The sequence below is a fragment of the Muscardinus avellanarius genome (assembly GCF_963383645.1).
Source record: "Muscardinus avellanarius genome assembly, chromosome: 3".
NCBI lineage: Eukaryota > Metazoa > Chordata > Mammalia > Rodentia > Gliridae > Muscardinus > Muscardinus avellanarius.
In genome coordinates, this window is record NC_137788.1 from 11,985,099 (window position 1) to 12,000,727 (window position 15,629).

General features: G+C 48.9%; 1 protein-coding gene across 1 annotated transcript; it reads left to right on the forward strand.

Annotated features, from left to right (window-relative positions):
- Positions 1-247: 247 nt before the first annotated feature.
- On the forward strand, positions 248-12,900 carry CELA2A (chymotrypsin like elastase 2A; the record flags this gene model as incomplete). Its single annotated transcript, XM_080691318.1, has 8 exons — positions 248-281; positions 1,274-1,362; positions 3,526-3,623; positions 6,446-6,574; positions 7,019-7,155; positions 10,066-10,211; positions 11,122-11,274; positions 12,766-12,900. The coding sequence occupies 8 exons, from the start codon at positions 248-250 to the stop codon at positions 12,898-12,900; spliced, it is 921 nt and encodes a 306-aa protein (XP_080547444.1).
- Positions 12,901-15,629: the final 2,729 nt, after the last annotated feature.

Sequence of the window (15,629 nt, forward strand, 5' to 3'; positions counted from 1 at the left end):
CACAACATAATCTCTCAAAGCGGAAGGAACCCACACTGTGGTATCTATTTTTGGTATATTTATCAATATATTTCCAGAGTGACAGGTGAGAGAAAGTGGAAAAAAAATATTTGGACATCAGCCTTGTATTCCACTGAACTCTGAGAAAATCTGCATCTTGTGAGCTTCTAATATATCTCCCGCTGATAAGCAGCTCATAAAACCTGGGCTCAGCTAGGCTGGGCCTGCACTCCTCCCAGGACACACCATGATCACCCTGCTGCTCGCTTTGGTCGCAGGAGGTAAGCTGTCACCCGGAGGCGCCGCTTCCCCAGCCCCTGGCTAAATTGGAAGATGGAACTTTCCTGATCTTCTGCTCCCCACCTCTCCTGACCCCCACTACATTCTGCCCTCCAGTTATAAAAAAAAAAAGCTGGAGCAAAGCAGAGCTGGGACTGGGGTGCACCAGAAATCACAGTTCTTGAGAGGCTCAGACAGTAGGTTCACATATGCCTCAGCAGCACAGGGACTCTCTTAGACTCTTGACAACCTGGCGGGATCTTGTTTCTTCTTCTTCTTCTTTTTTTTTTTTTTTTTTTCTCTTGTGGTACTAGGGATGGAATTCAGGGGCATTCTACCTCCAAGTTACACCCCTGGCCCTAATTTTTATTTTGAAACAGGATCTAAGTCGCAGAGGGCCTCACTAAGTAGCTGAGGCTAGCCACAAACCTGTGATCCTCCTGTCTCAGCCTCCCAAGTACTGGGATTATAAGCATGTGCCACCCTGCCCGGCAAGATTCTGTTTAAAAAAAAATATGCCAGGCATGGTGGTGCACGCCCTTAATCTCAGTACTTGGGAGGCTGAGACAGGAGGATCCCAGGTTCAAGGACGGCCTCAGCAAGTAGTGAGACTCATCAACCTACCAAGACCCTGTTTCCCCCCCCCCCAAAAAAAAATAAAATAAAATTGGGCTGGGAGTGTAGCTTGAAGGTAGAATGCCTCTGGGTTCAATACCCTGTACCACAATAAATAAATAAATAAATAAATAAATAAATAAATAAATAAGGCTGGCGGTGTAGTTCTGAGGTAGAATGCCCCTGGATTCCATCCCCAATACAAAAAAAAAAAAAAAAAAAAAAAAAGGAGCAAAGCCAAGGCCTGGATTCTATGAGCACTCTGGGTCCTTCCAAGATAAGGAATTTCTATTTGGGGGTCGGGTGCACAGCATCTCTAGTTCCCAATGCTTGGGGCCCTGGTCTTCGCACTCATGACCGACCACCTCTCTTCTCTCAGCTCTCCACTGTGGGCTCGCTGCCTCCCTGCCCCCACTGGGTAGGGTGGTTGGAGGAGAAGATGTGATACCCAACAGCTGGCCCTGGCAGGTAAGTGGACCCCGCCAGACTGCTTGCCCCACCCCACTCACTTCCCAGCAGCCCCTTGCCCTTCCAATGTGGGCTCTATTACGCTGGCCAAAACTGAGGATTGGCAGCAGGTGTGGTGGTGCACACCTGTAATCCAAGTACCTGGGAGGCTGAGACAGGAGGATTGCAGGTTGAAGGACAGCCTCAGCAAGTGGTGAGATTCCGTCTACTTAGCGAGACCCTGTTTCAAAATAAAAATAAAATAGGGCTGGGAGTGTAACTCAGAGGTAGAATGCCCCTGGGTTCTATCCCCGATACTACAAAAAATGGGAAAACTGGGGGTGCAGCTTGGAGGTAGAATGACCCTGAGTTCAATCTCCAGTGCAAAAGGAAGGAAGGAAGGAAGGAAGGAAGGAAGGAAGGAAGGAAGGAAGGAAGGAAAAACAGGGTCTCACCAAGTTGCTGGAGGCCTTGTTGAGTTGCTGAGGCTGGCCTCAAACCTACCATCATCTTGTCTCAGCCTCCCAAACACTGGGATTACAGGCAGGCCACCACACTTGGCTTGCTTTAAGCATTGTAATTTATAACTGTTCAAGAAGGCATTTTACTTGCCGGGCGTGGTGGCGCATGCTTGTAATCCCAGTACTTGGGAGGCTGAGAGAGGAGGATTGCATGTTTGTTACTAGCCTCAGCTACTTAGTGAGGCCCTCTGCAATTTAGTAAGACCCTGTTTCAAAATAAAGAATAAAAATGTAGGACTAGGGGTATAGCTTGGAAGTAGAATTCCCCTGAGTTCCATCCCCAGTACCACAAAAGAAAGAAAGAAAGAAAGAAAGAAAGAAAGAAAGAAAGAAAGAAAGAAAGAAAGAAAGAAAGAAAAGAAAGAAAACATTTTACTTTAATTTGTTAACCAATCTTGAATTTTTGCCTTTCTCGTATAAGCCACTCCCCCATAAAATCTACAAAATCTATAAAATCTATAAAATCATCTACAAGTCTATTTATTTAAAATAGATCAGTCACTTTGACATACTCTTGAAACAATCTAAATAATGACCCATCCAAACTTTCATCATCCCCCCCAATTCTTTCCACTTCTTCACACATACCTAATTTAATAGCACTTTTTTGGGGGGGGTGGGTCTGGGGATGGAACCCAGGGGCATTTGACCTCCAAGCTACACCCCCTAACCTAATTTTTATTCTTTATTTTGAAACCGGGTCTCACTGAGTTGCAGAGGGCCTCACTAAGTAGCTGAGGCTGTCCGCGAACCGTGATCCTCCAGGTCTCAGCCTCCCGAGTGCTGGGATTACAAGCGTGCGCCACCACGCCCGGCTAGCACTTTTTTTTTTTTGAAACAGGTTCTCGCAAGGTTGATGAGAGTCTCACTATTTGCTGAGGATGGTCTCGAACCTGTGATCCTCCTGTCTCAGTCTCCCAAGTACTGGGATTATAGGTATGCCACTACACCTGGCTCAGTAGCAATGATTTAAGTCACTGTTAGCCGACACCTTCTAAACATTTAACTTAGTTTCCCTAGTAATCACAATTTTTTTTAACTCAGATTTCATTAGTCCATCTTTAAACAAAGTGCAAAATTGAAGTGTTAGGTTATTTGGGGAAGGGGATCAAGAATTTAGTTTTAAACATATTAAGTTGGAGGGATAGGTTCTGAGAAATATAGTTCCCAAAATGAAGATATCCCAGCATATCAGGTTGCAGAAAGATGTTCAGAATAGTTATTTTTAATAGTCTAATTTTGGTATATTTTGTTTAATCGTGGATTTTTTAAATTAATTTTGATTTTTTTTTTTTTTAGCCAGGCATGATGGCACACACTTGTAATCCCAGCATTTGGGAGGCTGAGACAGGAGGATCGTGGTTCACAGACAGCCTCAGCTACTTAGTGAGGCTCTTTGCAACTCAGTGAGACCGAGTTTGAAAATAAAAAAGAATAAAAAATAGGGCTGGGGGTGTAGCTCAGAGGTAGAATGCCCCTGGGTTCCATTCCCAGTACCACAAAAAAATAGATTTTTTTTAATATTCTATAAAGCACTAAAATGTTTTTTACCTTGACTGCTGTGGTCCGGGCGACCTCACCCTGGTCCCAGCCCTGCTCTGAGATGCTGAAGGACTGAGCGGTCCGGCTCCTCCGGCCTCCAGCTGCCTGTCCTTCTCCCCAGGTCTCCCTGCAGTACAGCTCCAGCGGTGAGTGGCGCCACACCTGCGGAGGGTCCCTGGTGGCCCCAAACTGGGTCTTGACAGCCGCCCACTGCATCAGGTAACGCCTTCCCGACCACCCAGGCTGCTCACCCTGCCAGACAGGGCTCACCTTCAGGAATGAGGCCCAGACGGCCCGGAAAGAGCCGGACCGCCAGGCGCAGGGCTCATGCCTATAATCCCAGCCACCAAAAGGCTGGGACAGGAGGAGCGCAAGATCAAGGCCAGCCTGGGCAGCAGGAGACTCTGTCTCCATGCTCAGTGGTAGAGCGCTTGCCTAGCATGCCCAGAGTTCTGGGTTTCATCCCAGGGAAGGAAGGAAGGAAGGAAGGAAGGAAGGAAGGAAATGAAGAAAGGAAGGAAGGGAGGGAGGGAGGGAGGGGAGGGGAAGGAAAGAGAGAGAGAGAAAGAAAGAAAGAAAGAAAGAAAGAAAGAAAGAAAGAGAAGAAAGAGAAGAAAAGAGAGAGAAAAAGAAAGAAGGAAGGAGAGGAGGGGAGGGGAAGGAAAGAGAAAGAAAGAAAGAAAGAAAGAAAGAGGAGGGAAGGAGAGAGAAAGAAGGAAAGAAAGAGAGGAGGGGAAGGAAAGAGAAAAAGAAAGAAGGAAGGAAGGAGAGGAGGAGAGGGGAAGGAAGGAGAAAGAAAAAGAAGGATGGAAGGAAGAGGAGGAGGGGGAGGGGAAGGAGAGAGAGAGAGAGAGAGAGAGAGAGAGAGAGAGAGAGAGAGAGAGAGAGAGGAGAGAGGAGAGAGAGCGAGCGAGCGCACAAGCCAACTTGCTTTGCAAATAACCATTTGCCCAGCCACGAGCTGTACACAATCTATGATTCGGTCTGTTGGTCAGTTGATAGGTCAGTGCATAGTATGAACCGAGCTCTCTGAGCCAAGCACTGAGGGAGACTATGGAGGAAAGGGAATCCCAATTTCTGTCCTCTTGAGAATTCCAGCTGTGACCTCTAAATCTGTGACTGTATTTCCTTGACAACTTAAAAAGCTTTAACATCATCTGCAAAAAGACAGGTAACCAATTTTGTTGTTCTGATACTGGGGATTGTACCCAGGGGCGCTCACCACTGAAACACCCCCCCCCATGTTTTATTTTCTCTTTTGAGACAAGATCTCACTGAACTGTTCAGGCTGGCGTCGAATTTGTGATCCTCCTGCTCAGCCTGCCAGGTAGCTGGGATGACAGGTGTGCATCACAGCACCAGGCAGGGATAACAGAATGTAGTGTGGAGTAAGAGCCTGGCAGAGAGTAAGTGTGCAATAAAAGTTTAGTATATAATATATATAAATATATTTTATAGAAATATAAACATCTTATGTATTACATTTACACTCATATATTAAATTTCATATTTATATATAAAATATATTTATAAAGCTGGGCATGGTGGCACACGCTCGTAATCCCTGAGCTTGGGAGGCGGAGACAGGAGGATCGCGCAGGTTCGTAGCCAGCCTCGCTGGCTTAAGAGACCCTGTTTCCAAATAAAAAAAGTATAAAATAGGTCTGGGAGTGTGGCCCGGAGGTAGAAGGGCTTCCAGGAACCCCAGTACCACCACCAAAAAAAAAAATATATATATATATATATATATTTATTTATAGTCAATATATAAATATTTAATATATCATATATAAAAATAAAATATAGCCAGGCGTGGTGGTGCACGCTTGTAATCCCTGCGCTTGGGAGGCAGAGACAGGAGGATCGCGCAGGTTCGAAGCCAGCCGCGCGCGCTGGCTTAGGAGACCCTGTTTCCAAATAAAAATGTTAAAATAGGTCTGGGAGTGTAGCCCGGAGGTAGAAGGGCTTCCAGGAACCCCAGTACCACCAAAAAAATAAAATAAAATAAAATAAAATAAAATATATTATATAGAAATATAATATATTTTATAACATATTAATATACAATACAATATAATATTTTATATATTTTATATTTTATATATAATTATATATAATACATAATATAATATGATATAATATATTTTATATTCAATATATAAATACTTAATATATCATATACAAATATATAAAATATAAGTATCTGTATATGATATATTAAATATTATATATAATATATTATATAATTGTATGGTATTCATTAATAATATAATATTAATAATTAATAATTATAATATATTAAATATTTATGTCATATAATATATAATACATAATATTATATAAAATATATAATATAATATATATATTTTGCGGGTCTGGGGATGGAATCCAGGGGCATTTGACCTCCGAGCTACACCTCCTGCCATATATATATATATTAGAAAGGCCCACGGGGGCAGGAACAGGTATGCAGTGTCGTCGGCTTAACCTCTTCCTTCTCTTCGCCCTCTGTTTATCTCAGATCAGCTGGAACTCACTGGTGTTCCAGTGGGTGCTGTGGCTTCTGGCCAAAATTCATTCCCTCTCCCACCAAATTTATAAGCTTTATGAGGTGGTAGGAAAATAAAAGAGGCCTGGAAGTCGGGTGTCCGACTTTGGATTCTCATTACCCTTTCCTGGGCCTCAGCTTCCCCGCCAGAAAATGGGAGGAAAGGCATTAAACTAGAAGATGCCCTGGAAGGCGAATGACTCTGTCTTCCCTCATTCCCTCCACCGTAACCTTGAGTTTATGTGGTTAAAACCTTTACTATCTGTTACAGTCTATAGTTAGCATAGGGTCGTTATGATTGTGTCTAGTTATTGTGCTAGGGCACTTGTGTTATATGATTACCAACAGATTGTCCCTAGGGGAGAAAATCCCGCCAGCCCCTCCACGGGCTCACGCGGCAGTCGTCTTCTTGGCATGGTGCCCCGGGGTGCCCTTGCCCGTGGGGGGCCGGAGAGAAGGGGCAGCTGACCCTCTCTGCTCGGCCCCTCTCCAGCTCCTCCAGGACCTACCGCGTGGTGCTGGGCCGGCACAGCCTCTCCACCGAGGAGCCCGGCTCGCAGACCATCCTGGTGTCCAAGTCTGTTGTGCATGAGGACTGGAACTCCAACAAACTCGCCAACGGGTGCGTTCTGTCCGGGGGCACTCGGGGATGGGCTCAGCAGGGGCGCGGACAGGGGGCTGCGTGGAGGGGAGGGGGCTCTGACCTCTTGGAGGTGCAGTCAGCCCCAAAGCCGCTAGGGTGGGGGTGTGGCAGGGAAGAGAGAAGGGACAGGGAGTCGGGGTGGGGGCAGCCTGAGGTTCCTGCCTGTTACGCCTGCAGGCTCCCAGGGACCTCAGCCACGCGTCTGCCACAGGCCACAGAGGGGGTGCCTTTGGTGAAACAGGACAATCGCCCCACTCCTCACACCCGTCCCAACAAGGTCTTTGGCATTTTCAAAGATGCCCTGCCATGTTTCCCACTGGGGCGGCCTTGGGTACCTTGCACCGCAAGGTGACAAGGGTCTCAAAGTGCCACAGAGCAGGGGAGGCCGACCCCTCTTCAGACTCTGCCTCTTGCCTGACCCAGGAACGACATTGCCCTGCTCAAACTGGCCGAATCCGCCACCCTGAGCGACAAGATCCAGCTGGCCAACCTCCCGCCTGCGGGCACCATTCTACCCAACAACTACCCCTGCTACGTCACCGGCTGGGGCAGGCTGCAGAGTAAGTGCGAGCCGAGCTGGGCGAGGGAGGGAGGCGGCCTCATCCCAGGGTGTGTGGATGCCGAGAGGTAACAGAGAGGCGCTGAGAAGTCTTCCTGAACTCAAATTCCAGTGGCCTCGGGCCCCTTACTTAGCTCCCTGTGCTAGTTTTCTCATCTTTAAAATGGGGGTATTAGCAGGGCGTGGTGGTGCACGCTTGTCATCCCCGCGCTTGGGAGGCAGAGACGGGAGGATCGCGCAGGTTCGAAGCCAGCCGCGCGCGCTGGCTTAGGAGACCCTGTTTCCAAATAAAAATGTAAAAATAGGTCTGGGAGTGTAGCCTGGAGGTAGAAGGGCTTCCAGGAACCCCAGGACCACCAAAAAAATAAATAAATAAAAATAAAATAAAATGGGGGTATTAACAGCACGCATATTTCAAGTCATCAAGCGGGTTGAAGGAGATTGGTCCCTAGGAAGTATTTAGGTCAGTACCGAGGCACAAAGTATCTGCATTGTGTTTGTGTGACTGTCATCGTGATGGAATCAGGGCTACAGAGTTTATAAGCCATCGACTTCCCTGGAGCCCTCATTGGCCCCTTCCTCCCCATATCCAAACCTGTCCCCTGTGCCTCCTGGTCCTGCCACTAACAACCTGGCTGAGTGTGAGTCCCCTTTTGACCTCACGGGTCAGATCCAGGGACAGTAGACTGCCAAGAAGGAACAGAGCACCTACCCGTTCCTTGGAAAGACACCAGAGGTTTGGAAGATTCTAGGGAGGTTCAAACAGATGAAGGATCTTTTTTCATAAGGAGATAAACCTACAGATGGCATAGAATTATAACAGAGCAGGCGTGGTGGCGCACGCTTGTCATCCCAGCATTTGGGAGGCTCAGACTGGAGGATTGTGGTTCGCGGCCAGCCTCAGCTACTTAGCAAGGATCTTTGCAACTCAGTGAGACCCTGTTTCAGAATAAAGAATTAAAAATAGGGCTGGGGATGTAGCTCAGAGGGAGAATGCCGCTGGGTTCCATCCTCAGTACCACAAAATAATAATAATAATAATAATAGTAATAATAATAATAATTGCAACACATGTACACTCAAATAAATTACTAAGGCTCTCTTGATTGGCTTATCTGTAAAAATAAGAACATAGGAAACCCCAGCAGAAGTAGGGAGGGTAGAGGAGGCACCTCATGCTTATCAGATACGAGTGCACCCACCTGCTTGGTACCCAGAAAACACGGGGGCAGCATGTGCTCCATTTGAGATACAGGGCAGGTCCAAAAGCTTGGCTTTGAGTCCATGTTCTGTCGGTCACAATGTAATGGTGGGCAAGCCACACTGGAACCTCAGTTTCCTCATCTGTAAAACAAAAACTCCGCTGGTGAAGATTAAAAGAGATGATATGCCAGGCGTGGTGGCGTACTCCAGTAATCCCAGTACTTGGGAGGTTGAGACAGGAGGATCTCAGGTTCAAGGCCCGCCTCAGCTGTATAGCAAGACCCTCAGTAACTGAGTGAGACCCTGCTTCAAAATCAAAAGGGCGGGGGGTATAGGTTGGGGGTAGAATGCCCCTGGGTTCAATCCCCAGTACTAGAGAAAAAGAGAGATGATATGTTTGAAATGCTTTAGATGTTGTGAAAATGTCATTGACATTCATACATTCAGGTGGTCTTAGGCAAGGCACTTACCTTCCCTGGATTTCACTGTCCCAGCCATCAAACAGGAATCGGTATTGAGGACTGGTGTGCTTTGGAAAGCCTACGTACACAGTGCAAGGAAAGCGCACGATCCTGCCGGGCTTGGCGGTACACTTCTGTAATCCCAGGACTTAGGAGGCCGAGACAGGAGGATAGTAGGTTTGAAGTCAGCCTCAACAACTTAGGAAGGCCCTCCACAATTTAGTAAGACTCTATTTCAACAACAACAACAACAAAAAAAAATAGGGCTGGGGGTGTAGCTCAGAGGTAAAATGCCTCTGAATTTAACCTCCAGTAACACACACACACACACACACACACACACACACACACACACACACACACTATGACCCTGACCCTTGCTCTTATGGTAGGGGTCATACTAATGGGGCAATGACCACCATGTTATTGGGGGCCATTAGGAAAAGTACCTTCACCATGCCAGAATATTTTTCCTAACTAGAAGGCTCCAAATGCAAGCAGATTCACTGTTTTACTTAAGGTAAGAAATATAACCATGGGGTAGCTCAGCTAAAGGGGAAAGAAAGAGAGAGAGAGAGACAGACAGACAGACAGACAGACTGGATGTTGAATTCAGAGGCATTCTACCTCTGAGCTACACCCCCAGATGTTTTTACTTTGAAACAGGGTCTCACTAGGTCGCTGAAAGCCTGGCTATTTTTCTGAGGCTGGCCTCAAACCTGAGACCTTCCTGTCTCAGCCTCCAAAGTACTAGGATCATAGGCATGCACCACCATGCCTGGCTCAACAGGGGAGTTTGTTAAAGGATTTAAGAGTCTTGGCCCCAGGGAAGAGCCACAGCCAGGCATCAAAACCGAAAGCCTGTAAGAAACTCACTATAAACCCTCCCCCAGAATTTATTTCCTTGCTGGATCCACCTCATCCTTCTCTATATGGAGGAAAAGGGCAGCCACCACCAACAGCTCCCTGGCTAGGATTTCTCCTCTCCATCCCAGGCTCCCTGAGGAAGTAGCTCATTGGCTCAGCTTGAGTCAGGTGATCACCAGTGGCCAGAACACTGACCAATCAACTGTGAGGACTCAGGCTAGACAAATATGGCCGCCCCGTTGCAACTCTTGGTGTGGGATAAAGTAACAAGGGCCAAAAAGAAAAGGGGTGGAGAAGAACCAATAGGTGTCACCACTGCCTCTTTGCTCAAAGGGTCCTTCTGTCTGTCCCTCTGACACCTTCTTTCTGATCTCCTGTAGCCAATGGGGCTCTTCCCGACATCCTGCAGCAGGCCCAGCTGCTGGTGGTAGACTATGCCACCTGCTCCCAATCCAGCTGGTGGGGCAGCTCCGTGAAGACCAACATGGTCTGCGCCGGGGGTGATGGTGTGACCTCCAGCTGCAATGTAAGTAAACAAAGTGAGAGGCCCCTCCACGACAAAGTGTGCCGGGGGGTGGGGGGGGAGAAGGCCCAGGTCCTAGCACCCATCCATCCGCCTGCATCCCGGCAGAAGCTTTGGAAAAACCTCTGGACATGTCAAACCTGGCCTTTGTCCTTGTAGCCTTCACAAAAGATGGTTTGAGCCAGGCGAGGGAGCGCACGCTTGTCATCCCAGCATCTGGGAGGCTGAGACAAGAGGATTGTGGTTTGGGGACAGCCTCAGCTACTCAGTGAGGCCCTTTGCAACTTAGTGAGACCCCTTTTCAAAATTAAGAATAAAAAATAGGGTTGGGGGTGCAGCTCAGAGGTAGAATGCCCCTGGGCTTAACCCCTAGTAACACACACACACACACACACACACACGAAAAAAACAGGGTCTCAGTAAGTTGCTAAGGGCCTCACTAAATTGCTGAGGCTGGCCTGGAACCTATATCCTCCTGCCTCAGCCTCCCAAGTCCTGGGATTACAGGTGTGCACAACACCCGGCTCTTTTCATACCCTTCAGATCAAATGCCCCCTGCACTCTGCCCACAAAGCTCCCAGGCAAGCTCCGGTCACTGAGGGAGTGGTGAGGTAGCCGAGAGCATGGGTACGTGGCCTCAGCTCCTTCACTCTCTGCCTGTAGATGCTGGGGCACACCCGGCCTCTCAGGGGAACTGGGGTCCCCCCACTTGGGCTTGACAGGCTTCAGTGAGGATGAACAAGGTGGAACACAGGAAGTGCATGTAGAAACGTCAGCTCTTGGGTGTCCCGGTACCACCTCGAGCCCTGAGCACGGGCTGGCTCCAGAGGACAGCGACCTGGGCGGACACTGGCGGAGTGTTGGGAACAAGGCTTCCCTTCCCCACCCTTCACCGCCATTCTGATCTTTCCAGGGCGACTCCGGCGGGCCGCTGAACTGCCAGGCCTCCGATGGCGAGTGGCAAGTACATGGCATTGTCAGCTTTGGGTCCGCTCTTGGCTGCAACTACTACCGCAAGCCCTCGGTCTTCACCAGGGTCTCCGACTACATCAGCTGGATCAATGCGGTAAGAACCGGCCCAGCCCTGAGCCCCAGAGTCCTGCCCTGCTCACTCTGCTCCTCAGGGGCCTTTGCCTGCCCAGGGTATAGAACCCCCTTCCAGGAACTAAGCAACCCCCCAGGAGGCCGCACACCTGGGCAATCCCTGCTGGGTCTCCCCAGGACTCCCCAAAATTTCTGTGTGGGAAAAGGTACAAGCCAGACATGGTGATGCACACCTGCAATCCCAGTAGTTGGAGGATCGAAGGTTTGAGGCCAGCCCGAGCAACTTTAGTGAAGCGCTCAGCAACTTAGACCCTATTTCTAAATTAAAAAATAAAAAATAAAAAATCGGGATGGGGGTATAACTCGGAGGTAGAATGCTCCTGAGTTCAATCAGTACCTAAATAAGTAAATAAATAGGGCTGGGATATAGCTCAGAGTTAGAACTCCCTTGGGTTTAATCTCTAGCACCACACACATAAAAGTGAAAAGACACGCTGTCCAAGGACACCCTCGGGCATTAGGAACGATTTCCTTAGGATTACTGAGGTATTTCATCTTTGCATATTGGCACGTGGACCCAGACCTCACCCCCATCCAGTTCTATAAACAGTGATATTTATTTACAAAGCCCAGAACTTAAATTATTGGAAGCTAGTCCCCCTGAAAAGTCCGTCCCCCCAGCTCTGTCACCCAGGGTGGCAGGGTTCCTGGGGTGGACGGGTTCCAGTGTTAGGGTGGAAGGGCAGAGAACACTGTGTTCCGGCGGGGACACATTTTAACCTCCACCCCTGCCCCCGGCATTGCCGCCACCCCGATTTGCTCTTCTTCCTGTAAAGTGGGACATGAACTAAAACCGGATCCTCAGCGCTGATATTTATAGGAGCCAGGACAAGTAGGAACCTTGGCGTTTGGGGCACGGGCCACCAGAAAAGGGAGTGCTGGCACCCGGTTTCATTATTTTCAGTTTAATGTGCAGAGAACTGCTCGATGGGATTCAATTGCCACCATGTTACAAAACCAATACAAAACTACAGCCACAAGCCCTGGTCACAGGAGCGAAAAAACAACGCTGTCTAAGCCGGCAGCTGGCGGCTTCCAAGTTGCCCCCAACACCTGCCAGCCCCGCGTCCGTTTGACTGTCTGCCGCCTCCGCTTTGCCAACGGGTGGGCCCAGGCCCCACAGACTCCCAAAACGTGTTGGGGAAAAGTGGAAAATCAAGTCAAGAGAGAGAGAGAGGCCATTAATTTGTGGGATTTTATTGTTATCATTTGGGGATTTTTTTTTTTTTAAACTGGGAGAAGCCATGATTCAGTTCTGGCAGAGGGAAGTCCTCGGCCTGCTCGAGACCCTACCAGCAGTTTGAAGGAACCTCACAACCAGACTAGATGGATGGATGCTCAGGGGCTTTTCCCAGCCAAACCCTCAGATCCTTTTTCAGCCCCAGCTGCCGTGCCTGGCAGCACCTTCAAGACCCAAAGCGGGTGCTGGGACAGCGGTCCTCACTCGTCTCAGCATCAGCTGTTCCCAGACACAGACACCTACACAGCAGAGTCAGCCAGAAGGCAGGGCAATCGGACCTCACGTGGCATCTGGGCAGAGGCCCCACGTGCATCGGAGAGCAGCCAGGGCGGCACAGATGCCCAGTAGTGGGTTCTAGGAGTGGGAGGGCCAGGCAACCAGCTGTCGCAGGTGCAGGCTGTCCCAGCAGCTGCAGAGGGGTTAGTGGAAGCCCGCTGTGGCCCCAGCCCAGGGGTCTGCATGAGCAGCCTTGGGCCACTAGCAGCTGAGGCCCTGAGGGTTCTTGGGAGCACCTGCCGGATAAACCTAGACCAGGGAGAGCCAAAGCCAGGGAGCTGCGGAGGAAAGGCAGGGAGGAGACAGGACCTGTCTCCGGCATCCGTCCTTTCAACAAATGTCCTTTGAAAGGCAGCTACACATGAAGCTGGGGCAATCGCTAGCTGTATTTTCTTTTCAGAAGGCAATCTATTTCTTTAGGAAAAATATTAAAAGAACATAGGAGCATAGAAGTCTCCCTCAGTTTATACCTGCAGGTTCACTCCGCAGAGGTAATTACTGCTAACGGCTTGCAGTGTATTCTGGATGTCTGAGCATTTAAAAATTACCTCTGAGCCGCACATGGTGGTGCACACTTGGAGTCTCAGTAGTTAGGAGGCTGAGACAAGAGGGTTGCAGGTTCAAGGACAGCCTCAGCAAGCAGTGAGACTCTCTACAACCTAGCAAGAGAGTTTCAAGACAAAAAAAAAAAACATAAAATAAAAAGGGCTGGAGGTATAGCTCAGAAGTAGAATGCCTCTGGGTTCAATCTCTAGTAACACACACACACACACACACACACACACACACACACACACACACACTATAAACTAGGCATGCTCATACATGCCTGCAATCCCAGCACTTGGGAGGCTGAGACAGAAGGATTGTAGGTTCAAGACCAGTCTCAGCCACTTAGTGAGGCCCTTAGCAACTTAGTAAGACCCTGTTTCAAATTTAAAATAAAATAGGGGTGGGGGTGTGGCTCAGAGGTAGAATGCCTCTGGGTTCAATTCACAGTACCACCAAAAAAAAAAAAAGTATATATATATATATACAGATAGTCACTGTCTTCTAACCAAAAATGGAGTCTTAATCCTGATCAGCAACAACTTAGTTTTTTGTTTTTTTTTGCAGTACAAAAACAATGAAACGCAGGGGATGGAACTCAGGGGCATTCTACTTCTGAGCGACACCCCCCAGCCCTATTTTATTTATGTACTTATTTATTTATTTTTGCAGTACTAGGGATGGAACTCAGGGGCATTCTGGGTCTCACTGAGTTGCAGAGGGCCTAAGTAGATAAGGCTGTCTGTAGAACCATGATCCTCCTGTCTCAGCCTCCCAAATGCTGGGATTACAAGTGTGAGCCACCATGCCCGGCTTGCCACTTAAGTTTTTTTGTTGTTGTTGTTGTTTATTTTTGTTTTTTGCAGGTCTGGGGATGGAACCCAGGGGCAATCGACCTCCGAGCTACAGCCCCTGCCTTTTTTTTTTTTTTTTTTTTTTTTTTTTTTTTTGCGGATCTGGGGTTGGAACCCAGGGGCATTCAACCTCTGAGCTACACTCCCTGCCCTATTTTTTAGTCTTTATTTTGAAACAGGGTCTTGCTGAGTTGTGGAGGGCCTAAGTAGCTGAGGCTGTCCACGAACCCGGACCCTCCCGTCTCAGCCGCCCGAATGCTGGGATGACGAGCGTGCGCCGGGACGCCCGGCTCTCAGCTTAGCTTTTCACTTCCTCCCCAGACACCTTTTACTTGTCGGTACCCAGCCCTGTGCCGTCCTTTGAACAGCTAACTAGCATTCCAGCGTGACTGGGAGGTTTCCCTCCGCTTCTTGCCTTTCACTCTTACACTGCTGCAGGGAGCAGAGCACCCTCCAAGACACCTCCTCACACCCTGGTCTGAGGATCTGTGCTGCCGCTCTCCAGCAGCCTCACTGGCTCTTAAGTGTTTAGGGCTCAAAATTGTTTTACGTGTAGCTCAGTGGTAAAGCGCTTGCCCCGGAGCATGCGCACTGTGAGTAATAACAATGAGACGCTCTCGGCAGAGGGTGCCCCAGTGGTAGAGCACGTGCTTAGCATGTGCAAGGCCCTGGCTCTAATCCCTAGCACCAAAAAATAAGTTTAATAGATTCTGGTCAACTGCCTAGAAAGCAGGTCACAGCTCCATGCACAGCGAGAACAGTGCCTCGCTACAAGTTCTAATCCAAGAAACAAATGAAATCTAAAACATGCCCGTCCTTATACTTGGTGCATAATTCCTAGGGGCTCACTGGCCCCCCAGACCTAAAGCCCAAACAGGGTATCAGGTTAAGACCCCTCTTTCCAGAAGCCCCAGCAAGTCCGTGAAGAGCTGTGCTCACGTCTCCTCCCAAATAACTCCCACCCATGGGTAGGGAGACACTGGCGCCAGGGGAACAAGGGCTGTTGGGTTGACCTGCTCGTTTTCCTGTGTGTCCTGCAGGTGATTGCAAACAACTAACCACACGCGTCTCTGGGACTGTCAAGACTTGGAAAGGTCACCGAAGGGAAATAATAATAAAGTGATAAGGACACGGGCCACATCTTTGTGAGAGTCTTACTAGCAAACCGTCCTCACGTCAGGCCCTCCGAGCGAGATCAGGAGCGTTCAGACCACGGGGCATTTCACGACCACACAGCGGTCACTCTGCAGCCCAGGGCCTGGGGCTTTCTCAAGGAAGAAGCAGGGGGCAAGGGTCGGGATTCAAGACGCGGGTTCAGGCCAGGCATCTCCACTGGATAACGGTGTTCCCTTAGACAAGGGACTTCACCTCGCTGAGCTTATGGGCCCCACCCCAGTC